The sequence below is a fragment of the Mercenaria mercenaria genome, chromosome 2, assembly GCF_021730395.1.
Source record: "Mercenaria mercenaria strain notata chromosome 2, MADL_Memer_1, whole genome shotgun sequence".
Taxonomy (NCBI): domain Eukaryota; kingdom Metazoa; phylum Mollusca; class Bivalvia; order Venerida; family Veneridae; genus Mercenaria; species Mercenaria mercenaria.
The window spans coordinates 93,942,418-93,957,658 of NC_069362.1; the positions used below are offsets into that span (position 1 = coordinate 93,942,418).

General features: G+C 34.3%; 1 protein-coding gene across 19 annotated transcripts in view; it reads left to right on the forward strand.

Moving 5' to 3' along the window:
- The window catches only part of LOC123562381 (myosin heavy chain, non-muscle-like), a 108,077-nt gene extending 93,516 nt beyond the window's left edge, over positions 1 to 14,561 (forward strand). For 15 of the 19 annotated variants that reach the window (XM_053537252.1, XM_053537255.1, XM_053537263.1 and 12 more), the window contains 3 exons: positions 253 to 264; positions 9,267 to 9,284; positions 11,116 to 14,561. In XM_053537252.1, the coding sequence (XP_053393227.1) occupies positions 253 to 264; positions 9,267 to 9,284; positions 11,116 to 11,239 (154 nt within the window). In that variant the 3' untranslated portion in view covers positions 11,240 to 14,561. Of the gene's footprint in view, positions 1 to 252; positions 265 to 7,916; positions 7,946 to 9,266; positions 9,285 to 11,115 lie in introns of all 19 variants that reach the window. The other 4 variants (XM_053537269.1, XM_053537256.1, XM_053537270.1 and 1 more) reach the window with 4 other exon arrangements.
- Positions 14,562 to 15,241: the final 680 nt, after the last annotated feature.

Genomic DNA, 15,241 nt, shown 5'->3' on the forward strand with positions numbered 1-15,241 from the left:
GAAATAACTGCATTCTGTATTTTTACCAAATTATTAAGTCTTGATTGGCTTATTGTTTGCCTTTATGAAAACATTAAGTCATTGAATGATACAGAAAGTTTTTATAAGGTTAGTTAAGGCTGAAATAAAAGCATTTTTTTTAGAAATCGGCCTCCTAAAGTAGCCTTTTACTATTATTTTGGTTTATGGAGAATGGCTTTATATGTTGTATTCCACCATTATATTCATCTTTTGTTGCTGCTTAATTTACAGCAGAGACAGCAGGTAAGTTGATCACATTGTTGTCATGGTTACTGTTGCCATGGTTACTGTGCACTTTGCTTATACACCCAAACATTTTCTCCTCATGCATAGTAATGGGGTCTTGGGAGCTTACTTTGTTTTGTATAAGTTTATAAACTGCATCTTGGGGGATGAGAGCAAAAGGGGTCTTAAGAAGCAGATGGGTCCCTTAAGCTTTCTCCCCTGAATTCGAAAAACAGCTTATTCAATGATACTAGAAATTGATGAAATCTCCATTTGTAAATTTTGTATGATACTATTAGAGCCTTCCATTACCCAAACTACATGTAAGCTTTGTAAATCCATATGTGCTTCAGCTTAAATTCTTAAAAAAATAAATCATGTGTAGTATTTAGACAGAGCTGGACTATACTTAGATTGCAAATTGTGCACTGTCTTCCAAACTTTTAGAAATACTGTTGGAAAAAGAGACAAGCTTTTCGTAGAAAGGGAGGCCCTATTTATTTCAATATCATTACATTTTCATGTTAACCATCTTCAAAAATATTAAAGCATGATATTAAAAATATGCTATGCATGAAATATCAGTTTTTGTAAAACATGTTATTATGCCCCAGAAGGGAGGCATATAGTTTTTGAACCGTCTGTCAGTCTGTCTGCAATTTTCGTGTCCGGTCCATATCTTTGTCATCGATGGATGGATTTTCAAATAACTTGGCATAAATGTGTTCCACAGTAAGACGACGTGTAGCGCGCAAGACCCAGGTCCGTAGCTCAAAGGTCAAGGTCACACTTAGACATTAAAGGATAGTACATTGATGGGCGTGTCCGGTCCATATCTTTGTCATCGATGGATGGATTTTCAAATAACTTGGCATGAATGTGTACCACAGTAAGACGACGTGTCCTCGACCGTCTGCATCAAGACACAGGTGTCCGTCAGTCATATCAGAGGTTCAAAATGGTGAACACGTAGACGTTCAAAGGTCAGTTTAGTCATTGATTAAAGTCATTTTATGATAGTGCATTGGGGCGTGTCCGGTCCATATCTTTGTCATTCATGCATGGATTTTAAAATAACTACGCATGAATGTGTGACACAGTAAGACGACGTGTCGTGCGCAAGACCCTGGTTTATAGGTCAAAGGTCCTAAACTCTAACATCGGCCATAACTTTTCATTCAAAGTGCCATCGGGGGCATGTGTCATCCTATGGAGACAGCTCTTGTTTTTCATTTAATTTATTTGTTAACCTGTTTATTTCTTTCTTTATTATTTATTTGTGAAATATATTACCTAATGGGCTGGCCATTGTGTAAATATGTTAGTTATTATGTTGCATTTACTCAGGCTGTCAACCAACTCCTATACTCCTGTATTTTTTCAGGGGTTTCATATATTTCTGAGGATATCCAATTTGTATACACCCGTGAAATGGGTTGTATTATGTGACCACTTGCAGCAGTTCTTAAGCATTTCTTCTCCATTATTCTCCACAACTTGGTCACAAAATTATGGACATAATATCTGCCAAATTCAGTAAATGGAAGGACTGTCCCAGTGGCTCTGCGGTGTTAGTTTATAGTAATTTGTTTTAGCTCGATTGTGATGAAAGCTTCAAGCTTATTGGAACCACTCTCGAGTCCCCTTCCTGGAAAAACCAGTACTGGTGTCATATGAGAAGTCATGGTCGTGACCCCAGTAGGGCTCAAACCCACGACCCCTGGATTGAGCAGCCAACACCTTATCCACAAGACCACCGCTCCCCTTCAGACCATCTGCGGTGTTGGCCTTTGCATAAATAAAAATTGGCCACTCTCCAAGTTCAGTATTTTTTATCCAATGTACACAACTTTATCACAATGTTTATGGGCATAATATCTTTGCCAGGTTCAATAACCAGCTGGATTCTCCAAGACTCTGGGTTTATGGCCCTTGAATTATTAGAAATTGTGATAATTGATAGTGTTTGCTCTCTACTTTGAGTAGTTCTTATCCAGTGTTCACCAAACTAAGTGACATTGTTTATGTTCATTATATCTCAGAGAGAAAACAACCAGCCTAATCATCAAAGTCTCTCTGGAGTTATGGCCCTTGAATCACTCAAAATTTTGAAAATAGGGAGTGTCCATTCTCTAAATTGAGCATTTCTTTTCCAGTCTTCACTAAACTTGGTCACATTTTTAATTGACATAATATCTTGGCCAGGTTACGGCCCTTGAATAACTGAATATTGGGCAAATTAACAGTTTCTGCTCTTAACTTAAGTAGTTCTTGTCTAGTATTTGGAAAATTGGGTCACATTATTTATGAACATAATTTTTAGGACAAGGTTGATAATCAGCCAAAAACACCCAGTCTTGAGTTATGACCCTTGAATTAATCAAAATTGTGAAAATTGACAGTGTCCTCTCAATAACTTGGGTAGTTCAAATGTCCACCCAAGTTAGACAAAATGTTTATGGGCACATTATCTTAGGCAAGTTCAAAAACTGGTTGGATAGTCCTCGCTTGAGTTATGGTTCTTGATGTAGTCAAAATTAAGAAAATTGACAACTGGTATGCTCAGTAACTAAGAGTATTTTTAGCTCGACTATTCAAAGAATAGTCTAGCTATTCTACTCACCCTGGCGTCGGCGTCGGCGTCACACCTCGGTTAAGTTTTTGCATGCAAGTACATACAGCCATCATTTAAAGGCATATAGCTTTGAAACTTATTTATTCTTTTTCTAGGTCAATTACCAACCTCACTGGGTCAAGTTCCATAACTCTGACATGTATTTTGAGCAAATAATGCCCCTTTTGGACTTAGAAAATTCTGGTTAAAGTTTTACATGCAAGTTACTATCTCCAAGACTAATGCAGATTTTGAATTGAAACTTCACATGTGTCTTCGGGGTTATAAAACTAGTTGATATCAGCAAGTCCCATAACTCTGACCTTCATTTTGGCCAAATTATGCCCCCTTTTGGACTTAGAAAATTCTGGTTAAGTTTTTGCATGCAAGTACATACAGCCATCATTTAAAGGCATATAGCTTTGAAACTTATTTATTCCTTTTCTAGGTCAATTACCAACCTCACTGGGTCAAGTTCCATAACTCTGACATGTATTTTGAGCAAATTATGCCCCTTTTGGACTTAGAAAATTCTGGTTAAAGTTTTAAATGCAAGTTACTATCTCCAGAACTAATGCAGATATTGAATTGAAACTTTACATGTGTCTTTGGGGTTATAAAACTAGTTGATAGCAGCAAGTCCCATTACTCTGACCTTCATTTTGGCCGAATTATGCCCCCTTTTGTGGTCTCGGGTGGTTTCCTTCCTATTTTCTGTTGTTGGAATCTGAATGCTCTAAACCCTGGATAATATCAGGCAGCGGCCTGGGGGGATGAATGTTTTGCTGTTGTGAGTGGTTGATGGCCTCATTTGGCATCATAGATTATAATACATGACCATATGTAAGTCAGTTTAATTTGGCATTTTTAGCTCTTCACTGATTTTTAGCTCACCAGAGCACAAAGTGCTCAAGGTGAGCTATTGTGACCGGTCATTGTCCGGCGGCGTGCGTCAACATTTGCCTTGTGAACACTCTAGAGGCCACATTTCTGGCCTAATCTTTATGAAACTTGGTCACAATGTTAGTCTTGATGATCTCTAGGTCAAGTTCGAAACTGGGTCATGTGGAATCAAAATCTAGGTCAGTAGGCCAGATCAAAGGAAAAGCTCGTGAACACTCTAGAGGCCACATTTGTGACCCAGTCTTAATGAAACTTGGTCAGAATGTTTGTCTTGATGATCTCTAGGTCAAGTTCGAAACTGGGTCATGTGGTATCAAAAACTAGGTCAGTAGGACAGATCAAAGAAAAAGCTTGTGAACACTCTAGAGGCCACATTTGTGACCCAATCTTTATGAAACTTGGTCAGAATGTTTGTCTTGATGATCGCTAGTTAAGATTGAAACTGGGTCATGTTGGGTCAAAAACTAGGTTGGTAGGCCAGATCAAAGGAAAAGCTTGTGAACACTCTAGAGGCCACATTTGTGACCCAGTCTTTATGAAACTTGGTCAGAATGTTTGTCTTGATGATCTCTAGGTCAAGTTTGAAACTGGGTCATGTTGGGTTAAAAACTAGGTCAGTAGGCCAGATCAAAGGAAAAGCTTGACAGGCTGTCTAGCGTCCCTAAAATTCCTACTTTTTCCTATTTTTTTCAATTTGGCTAAAATTCCTATTTTTTAAAAAAAATCAAAGGAAATTCCTAAAAAGGCCCTATTTTTTCACAAAGATTCCTAATTTTTTTAACTTTTTTGCAATGATCAAAAAGAGAAAATGTTTTAAATGTTGTTTAAAAGTTCTTCTAATTCAGAAAAAAACAGTTTAGCACAGTTCAAAACAGTGGAAAGCTAGGAGACGTCTTTTCTGTAAATAAAGCACTATTTCTGAGTTACTTTTATGTCAGTCACATAAAGGTAAGCACATTACATGGTCTTTAAAGTCCATATTTTGATTTGGAAATTCCCTTAAATTTAGCCCTAAAATTTCCTTAAAATTGTACCAAATTCCTAATTTTAGCTCTATTTTTTTTGTACAAATTGCCCTAAAATTAGCCCTAATTTTTTTGTCGGGGTATGCTAGACAGCCTGGCTTGAGAACACTCTAAATGCCACATTTGTGACCCAATCTTTATGAAACTTGGTCAAAATGTTTGTCTTGATAATATTTAGGTCAAGTTCGAAACTGGGTCATGTGGGGTCAAAAACTAGGTCAGTAGGCCAGATCAAAGGAAAAACTTGTGAACACTCTAGATGCCACATTTGTGACCCAATCTGTATGAAACTTGGTCAGAATGTTTGTCTTGATGATTTCTAGGTCAGATTCAAAACTGGGACATCTGGGGTCAAAAAGTAGTTCAGTAGGCCAGATCAAAGGAAAAGCTTGTGAACACTCTAGAAGCCACTGTTTTGACTCAGTCTTTATGAAATTTGGTCAGAGTGTTTGTCTTGATGATTTCTAGGTCAAGTTTTAAACTGGGACATGTGGGGTCAAAAACTAGGTCAGTAGGCCAGATCAAAAGAAAAGCTTGTGAACACTCTAGAGGCCACATTTGTGACCCAATCTGTATAAAACTTGGTCAGAATGTTTGTCTTGAAGATCTCTAGGTCAAGTTCGAAACTGGGACATGTGGGGTCAAAAACTAGGTCAGTAGGCCAGATCAAAGGAAAAGCTTGTGAACACTCTAGATGCCACATTTGTGATCCAATCTTTATGAAATTTGGTCAGAATGTTTATCTTGATGATCTTTAGGTAAAGTTCGAAACTGGGTCATGTGGGATCAAAAACTAGGTCAGTAGGCCATATCAAAGGAAAAGCTTGTGAACACTCTAGAGGCCACATTTGTGACCCAATCTTAATGAAACTTGGTCAGAATGTTTGTCTTGATGATCTCTAGGTCAAGTTTCAATCTGGGTCATTTAGGGTCAAAAAACAAGGTCACATGGTCAAATCAAAGGAAAAGTTTGTGAACACTAAAGGCTACAGTTGTGACTCAATCTTTATGAAACTTGGTCAGAATGTTTGTCTTGATGATCTCTAGGCTAAATTTGAAACTGGCTCATGTGGGGTAAAAAACTAGGTCAGTAGGCCAGATCAACTCTGGTGAGCGATATATAGGGCCATCATGGTCCTCTTGTTAAAAAAAAATCTACGAGCTGTTGTCGTCACTTGATCATTGGCATTGGTTAAAATTTTTGTTTAGGTCCAACTTTTCTCAAAAACCGTAAGAGCTTTGCACACTTGTTTGTCATCATTAGATGAGTTAGTAAGCCAAGAATCATCGCTCTGATATGCATTTTGTCAAAATATGGCCCTTTTTGTATTAGAAATTTGAGTTTGTGTTAAAATTTTTTTAGTACACCTTTCTCAAACACTGATAGTAAGAGCCAGTTTGCTTTCACTTTTGTATCATTTGGTATGTTGTAAAACCATAATCTCTAACCTGCATTTTGTCAGGATTATGCCCTTTTTGTACTTAAAATCTGAATATTAACTTGCCTTAATATGTCCAGCACTTGCGAGGCGATGGCACTGTAGGCAGTCCTCTTCTTGTATTTTGTTTACCTATCCTAATTTCTGAATACTTTGTTTAATGGTAGCACTATTTATAATTAAGTAATAAATGTATATGCTTGATATTATTTAGGCAGCCCGGTGATGTGGTTTGCCGTCATGTTTAGATAATCGAAGTGTAAACTGGAAGCCTATAAAGTAAGTTATAAATACATTTATTATTTAATGTGCTGTGTGTTTTGGCTGTTTATAGAAATATTTAATAGAAGCTCTGTTCAGGTGATGAAAATTGCATATTTTTAAACAAATATATAAATTTATTTTAAATTCCTTGAAATGTGCAATAGAAAGTGCTGACAGAAAGTTTGATAAAGGGGAGAATAAGAACTCATAGTAGAGTGTACATGTAGTTGTTTGATATATAGTGTTGATGCATAGGGTTGTGATTGTTGCATTTTTTCAATTTGTGTGCATGGTATTATAGAAACTGATTGTTTTCGCATATAGTAATTGGTTCTTCTGTCTTTCTCTAAGCAACAAGATGTGATTGAGAGGTATCAATGCTGCATGTGCTTCTTCGTATGTCTGTCTACAGGTCCGTCTGTGCTTGCAGCATCAGTGAACTCAGTATCTCACACACAATGACTGACTCATTTATTTAATTCTTTTCTCTAAGATTTGATTTTTTTTTTATATCTCTTTGATGTTTGTATAGGTTGTGCAAAGTTGTCTTTCATCCTAGGTGAACATTTATTAGAGGCAAAAATAAATTTGTTCTAAAATTTCAGTATTTTATTTATGTTTTTGGATGCAACTTCAGCCTGCCATGTTTCATATAGAGAATTTTAAAATTCATTCTTTTATAAGATATTGGCATATCAAGCATGACTGTATATCGTTATCTTTACAGTTTCTGTATCAACTGTATAGATCTTTACATAATATATTTCTGTATTCTGGTACTTACATTGCTATTTAAGTAAAGAAGAATTTTTCACAAGTATTTCAGTAAATAAATTTTAATCCTGATTTGTATCTACACTGAAGACATTGCCAAGCAAGGTATTAGGTCAAGATCAAAGGTTATAACACTGAGTTAAGAGATCAGTCGCAATACTCTTGCATCTGATTGGTTGATGCCAAGCTCATTTTTGGATTGACCAATGGCAAGCTTTAATTCTGAGACTAATCTCCAAAATCAGTATTATATCCTTTGATCAAAGTGTAGCTTTAAAAGGAATTATTTTATCAACAGCTTAAATATACCAGTAGCATCTTTTATAGAGCATTTGTTGAATAGCTGTTGCCTTAAGATGTAGGAGCAGAGCATAGGTCTTGTAGATACTTGCTGTCGAAAAGCTCTCTCATAGCCCTAGTATTAAAGTGCCTTTAGTTTTTAACAAACCGCATTGTTTTTTTTTTTTTTGTACATCAGGATATTTTGGAATTGTCCTTGCAAAGGATCATGCCTGTTTTTGTAGTTTTTTACAGTTTATTTTGTGTGCTGTTTGTGTATCCACAGGTATATTTCAGAAAAATGAACGGTTTATTGGTTGTATTGGTTAAAAAAAACTATTTCCATCACATGTTGAATTGTTTGCATTTTAGGATAGTTGAAGACAAAGAATAATTGTTTGGTAAGGTTGAAAATAACCTGCATCTCAAAACAGTTAAATCTTCCCATAAAACAGAATGGCATGAAAAGTTTCAGCTCTTCATGGCTACCTTTTATTTTCTGCAGACCTTCCATGAAGCTTTCCACTGTCTGCGTCATATCTTTCGTTTTCTTTCGGTAATGTTCAAAGCTTTATTCTTTTTTGGGCATTTCAAGCATTCTGTATATTTTAAACTTGTATCCTTAATACAATGCTTTCTAAGCAAAAGTGGTACTTTGAGTGGTACATCACTATATAACTGTGTACATGTTTAGGAAATTATTGTCAGTGACTTATGAAAATAAATAATGTAATTCATGTGATGTCTGTATATCTATGTGAAGGTACAAGACAAGGTATGTGGCAACGAATGGGGTGCAGCCCTTATTTATACTGTAATACAGTTTTTGATGCCATATTATCACTAGGCACATCATAATCAGCAGTCACAAGATTTTTTTCCACATCCATTGTAACATTTTCGCATCATATGTATATTTTGCAGTTACTAGGTGTGACCCAACACTCAAATTTCTAACCAGAAATGAGACAGAACAAAATCCAAAATGAGTATTTACATAATAGTTTGTTTTTTTTATGAAACAAGAATTACATATATTGATGATAGTGATGTTGCTCACATAAATGTATATCACACCAGTTTTGCTTTTAATATCTCACAGTTGTAATTTTGCAATGACTGTGTTTGTAAGAAAATGTATATTTGTGTTCGTTACTGCTTGCAATTACAACTATCTATTTTTTTCCGCAGTAAAACTTATGTTACTTTAACTGTTGTTTTTAACAAAATCTGTTTCTGTTATTTATTAAGTTTTTATGTTTTGTTTTAATTCTGTTAGTTTGATACTGCAGTTGGAAACTTCTGAAGAAAATGGTCGTTATACATACCAAGTGCCATCATCACCATCTCTTACATTACTTAAGTTTATTCTGATGAGACTACACAGAACTGACCCTTTGGTGTGCATCTACCAAAACCTTGGAACCAGATAATGATTTAAATCTTCCCTAAAACCTTTACTACACAAGCATAAAACTTGTCTGTAGAGATTGTATTTTACCATTCTGCTGGTTGAATCTTGAACTGACGATCAGTCTGAGAATACCATTTTGCCATTGGTGAATTAAAGACTGAGTTTAGAATCAGCCAATCAGATGCTGGGGTTTTGAGACTGGTTTTAAATCATTACTTTGCTACTTGGGGCATAGGTCTATTATGACTCTTACAGTTCCCAGGGGATTTACCGGTACTGTTAATACTTCAGATTTTCTGTGTTTGTAGGGTGCTAGGAAATAGAAGGTAATTTGACATGATATCTCTTGGCAACACCTCTTGACTTTGCTCAAATTTGCATTTTTGTCTTTTAACTGGTGCAAATTTAACTTGTGCAAAATTTGCTGCATAAGATCTCACCTGGCTTACATATTGAGGACTTGTACAGACTATTGAAAACTTGTGAATGAAGTTTGTTTCAGCTGTTTGGGTTACGAGACTGTTTTAAGATATCCTCTTAATTAAATGTCTAATTAAACTGCCATAGACTTTGTATCTGGGGGCTGTTTTGGAGTCATGCATGTTAGTCCATTGGTCTATGTTAACTCCTTATCTTCTTATCTTCTGGAAAAATTTTCATAAAACTTGCATGAATTGCTCAAATCGGCCCTAGCAGTTGAGTCATTGTTGCTCAAGAAGCAGCGCTTCAATGTACTTTAAGCTTTTTGCTAATTTTGGAATAATAATCAACATGTTTTTTGAAAATACCAGGGCATTACTCATGTTCAGAACTTGAGCAAAGCCCATTAGCACCAATATCCAAGTCAGAATTTAAAATTTAGTTGTATAAATTTTGTCAAGTTGTAGTGTGTTTATAATGTTATAATGTAATATATATTTTGTAGGACTCTTGTTCTTTTAGAGAGAAAAAAACCAGTAGAATTTGCAACACATCATTGAAAATAATGCATGTAGAATTTATTGATGAATATAGGCCCAGAGCATGAAATATTTATTTCTAAGACTTACCTTTATTTCTGAGACCTATATTCTATTAATACTGTTGATTCTCTTGTGTTATTGGAAAGGAAGAAATTATGTCTGTATGAAATTGAGTCAGATTGAGTTAATGAGTGACCAAACTAAGGAAGAAATCTTAAACCTACTTACTCACATTCCGAGTAAGTTTCAGCATCCTTGCTTGACAAAACACATTGTCTTATATAGAGAAGTGACAAAACAATTCAAAATAAGTAAACGTATGTGCCATATATTTGTTTTTGTATTGAAATACATAAGGCACTAGCCCATTTGGAAATGTCTGGACTGGGTTGCTTAAAACTTATCTGATGGTTAAGGTAATATATGAATTCAGGAATTTATACATACTAAACAGGTGTTTTAATGTCACTTCCACCAGCTTCAGTGGTGTACATTTTGTAGCAGAGATTTGAGACAGATTATCCAGTGGATGACATTTTAAGCAACTTGGTCTTTAATTATTTATCAAGCTGTTGTTATTGACATACTGTTTATATGAAATTGTTTGTAGGGAGACATGCCTATTAGCAATTCTCGTAAACTTTTTCGTAACAGCTTCCGACTATTTCTGGTTTTCATTAAAAAAAAATGTAGTGACACATGCCTATTCTCATTTCTCATGAATTTTCTTGTAAGGACTCAACTAATTTCAGTTGTCATTATTATTTTTAAGTGATTTGACTATTTGCAGTTCTCATACATTTTTTTTTGTGACACCGACTTTTAAATCCTCATGAAATTTCTTGTAGGGACTCACAACTATTTGCAATTCTCAGGAATTTTTTTTAAAGCAACACATTACTATTAGCACTGCTCAAGAATTTTTTTGAAGCGATATTTGACAATTTGCAATTCTTATGAAAATTTTGAAGCGACACATAACTATTTACAATTCTCAAGAAACTTTTTGAAGCAACACATGACCACTTGCAATTCTAATGAAATTTTCAAAGCAACACATGACTGTCTGCAATTCTCAATAAAAAAAAAATTAAGCGACAAATGACTTTTTGCAATTCTCCTAATTCTTTTTATAGCTGTACATGGCTGTTTGCAATTCATGATACTCATCACTGTTATTCTCATTTCTCTTCAGGCCATCTGCAAGATCGAGTGCAACACGATCAGTTTTGTCAATGCGCAGTAATATATCACCACTTGATGATGAGGATGATGATGAAGAAGATGAGGCCAATAAAACGAACGACACTACTGCTTGAAACCATGACAACCCTGTTATTTAGGATAATAAACTATATTTGCAATTAATACTGAGCAATAACCTTGTGTACATGTAATCTATGGCACCTTGTTAAACAAAAAGAGGCAAATAACAGCTTCATAGTATTTGAAGAACAATTTCAAATGAAATGTATGTAGGTGCATGGAGCAAAAAAAAATGAAATGTTTTTTTTTTTAAAAAAGACAAAAAAAATTGTACAATATCGTAATATTATACCATGTATAATGTATGTGTATTCTCTTAGTTTATATGTAAACAAGTGATAATACTGTACCTAGGTGCCTGTATAATTTGTGATATAAGCTAATTAACATTAGTGTGAAGGGGAACAACTCTATGTATGCATGTACCTTTTTATTTGTTAGGAATATTATTCCATTTCTTTCTGTCTGCTGTTGTTATGATATATACAAGTGCTAATTAATAAATCATATTTTTGTATTTTGTTTCCGTTTTTATGCAAGCCAAGCTCTTAGTGTAACTAACATACCTGCTTTGCTTTTCATTTAAAATTGGTGTCAGAAAGTTAGTTTTATTTTAATGTATGCGCATTTGTTGGCAAATTTCATGAAATTTATTTTGCTAGTGCACCAATTCTTAAAATTGTTAATCAGTTACTTTATCTGGATTTGTTCCAGCAAAATAATAGGATTATTGATATAAAGGTAGGGGATAAAGAGAGATAGACAATGTTCCAAAATGGCTGGTGTATTACTTCTTTAAATCTTCGTTTATTGCACTATGCCCGCAGTGGAATGATTATTATTACGATAGATAAACAGTTATTGTTATGTGGTTAATGAATAAACTAGGTACAACTTTATCTTGTTATTATAAACAGTAATCTAGTTATATAACATAGACAAACATACTAATGGATGTAGCAAATTAGTCTAGAACAATGTTCTCCAAGGTAATTACTAGGATGAACAGTTATTTTAAACAGTATAAGAAACATTAATCCCTGCAAATGCATTCCATTAAATACTTTTTTATTATTAATTATATAACCTACCACATACAGAATTTTGTTAGTTTTTTTTTTGCGCTTTTGCTTTGAGCGCTTTAAAGTGATTTAGTGATTTAGTTTTATTGTTTTTGTGAAAGTGTGGTGTTAAGTTACAAAAAAATGTGATATGAGGATCATGTACACAGGCAAAGTAGAAACTTGTAAGGTTTTGGCCTTTTAGTGAAGTGGTGGTGCAGCCACAAGGGTTTAAGAAGTATGTTGAATTGAAATGAGAATTTTTCTGTCTCAAAAGCTGATATAGTTCTTGTTGGCCAAGTTTGATGGAACTGGAGTGGCAAGACCTGAAGCAAATCCTGTTTTGTTAAGGTTCAGAATGGTGAATACAGTACTAGAGTAAAATCTGTTCACAAGGTCACCTGTGAACAGAGAACACTTGACTCAAGACCAGTTGTTTCATCTGAGTTAAAAATTTGCAGGATGTATTAGCCTGAGAATACAGACCTGTTCTTGGCTTTACCAGTAGTGGTCTTCACATATTGGTTTGACTGTGTAGTAAGGTTTAGTTGCATTTGTTCAAGCATACTGTATTCGCACTAACTCTGGAAGAAAATAGTTATTGAATTTCAGTTGAAAAGAATTAGATTCATTAATGGTTTAAATACTTGTTAATTGTTGATGTTATTTGTGGAAGGTTATTGTTTGTCGATTACAACAAATCATAACGTTGAAGATAGTTGAATGCTTTTTGCAAGGCTTTTCTTTTATATTTTCTTCCATAACAAAGCATTGAATTTATTATTATATTGTGTATATACTGTTATATATATTGGCATTGGCTCTAGCGATATTAATTTGTTGTAGGTTTAAACTTTAACATAGGTTTAGTTGTGTTTTTTTACTGTATCTAGGTTAAGTATTTAATGAAATTTTTTTTTTCACATTAAGGTGATAGATCCCTAATGATGATTTAATTAAGATCCTTTGTATGTGGTTTGGCATTCTCTGGTTGCTATAGTGGTCATGTGCCCATTAGACCTACAGCACAATAATGCCAAAGTAACATATTAGATAATTCACTATTCAGTCGTATGGAAATTAACAATGGTCATTATGGATCCACTACCTTAAGTTTTAACATGAAGAGAAATAATATACAAACTGCTTGTAGTAGCCAGTAGATTGCATAATTTTGAAGTTTTGGAAAATCTTGGCAACTTGTGTTCACCATATCAATCATTATTTTTCAAATGATCTAAGTTCTCAGTATGTAATCTCAAATTATCACGGTTAGAAAACATGTTTCCATTGCCATGGTTAGTATATAGGGCTTATATATTGCTGCATATGATGAAGTAGTGCTATCATTGGACATGTACCTGACATAGCTCACATTCTGATAGATTTTTTCACAGACTGTCATGGACAGTGCTTGTAAATCAGTAGATGAACTTCCTGTTTTGCTTTTCAAAAGTGTTGGTAGATGGCTTCTAAAGATGTTTGACTGTCACTTTTTATACCTTTTGCTTGTTAAATATACTTGCACCAGTTAGACCCTTGATTGCTTACATTTTAAACTCATTAAATTTACAGCTGCTAAAAAGTGGTCTGTTAATATGTACAGCTTCAGAAATTTTCCTGTGCTTGAAAAATTCTGAATTCAGAATTTATAGGAGCACACTTGCAAATGAAATTGGTGACACCTGTTTTCCACATATTTTCTTTCTGGGATGATTGTGCCAAGGCTTTGTACTACATTCATAATTTTGAATGCATATAATTTACAAGAAAAAATATTCACAGTAATACATTATTTTTGTTATTTTGCATGTATAACATACTCACATTAAGCATATCAAATTCTTCCTGTAGAAAAATTCTGCCATACACTTTTAATGTAACACAGTGGTTCCTATATAATACCCAATGTAAAACTATCGCCCTATGTCATGTTCTTTCATTGTAGTTTTTCTACCTTTTGTTAGTTTTTGGTTAATTTTGAAAATAAAGCTAGTTTTCTCGAATTGACAAACAGGTCATAGGATAAAGTTAACCTGGAATTTAAAGCAGTTTATATGGTTTGTGTGACACAAGAAACTATCAAATGAATAGAAAACAGCTTAGTTGAGAAGAGAGCACATTCTGGGCATTTTGAAAAATTGGCAATTTTGTAAAGGTTTTATGTTTTCCAGAGAACTTTCTCCTTTCCAGATAATTCTGTTCTTGGATTATTTTTTCTTCACTTTGCTGTAGCTATTATATTCATGTATGAACATTTTGTAATGGGAACAAAGTATTTTTATGATCTATCATTAAAAAGTTTGAAAGGAAACTGATGTTGTTTTCAAATTAGCTAACATTTGTGGCAAGTAGATAGTGTTTTATGGCACTGCAAGTTGATAGGATGTTTTATGGCACCACATTACAGATTTAGGTTGACTTAAATTCTAATGCACTTTGTTGTAGACCGATGTATTTCAGTAATTTTATACATATGCCAATATTGCAAAAAATCTGCCTCAGCAAAGACGGATGTTTTTGTCCATTTTTCCAGATACAAAATGGAAATCTGAAAAATCAGTAATAAAATTTTATTAATAAAAAAATGAAGACTTGTGGCTTTTCTAAATAGCCAAATAATTATTGCATCATTTGTCACAAAATACTGAAGTTTTATAAATTCCTGAAGGTAGCATTTTTATAGGTTATTAGCTTTTGTGATCGCGCGGTGTCCGCCGTCCGTGCGTGCGTGCGTCCATAAACTTTTGCTTGTGACCACTCTAGAGGTCACATTTTTTCATTGGATCTTTATGAAAGTTGGTCAGAATGTTCATCTTGATGGTATCTAGGTCAAGTTGAAACTGGGTCACGTGCCTTCAAAAACTAGGTCAGTAGGTCTAAAAATAGAAAAACCTTGTGACCTCTCTAGAGGCCATATATTTCACAAGATCTTCATGAAAATTGGTCAGAATGTTCACCTTGATGATATCTAGATCAAGTTCGAAACTGGGT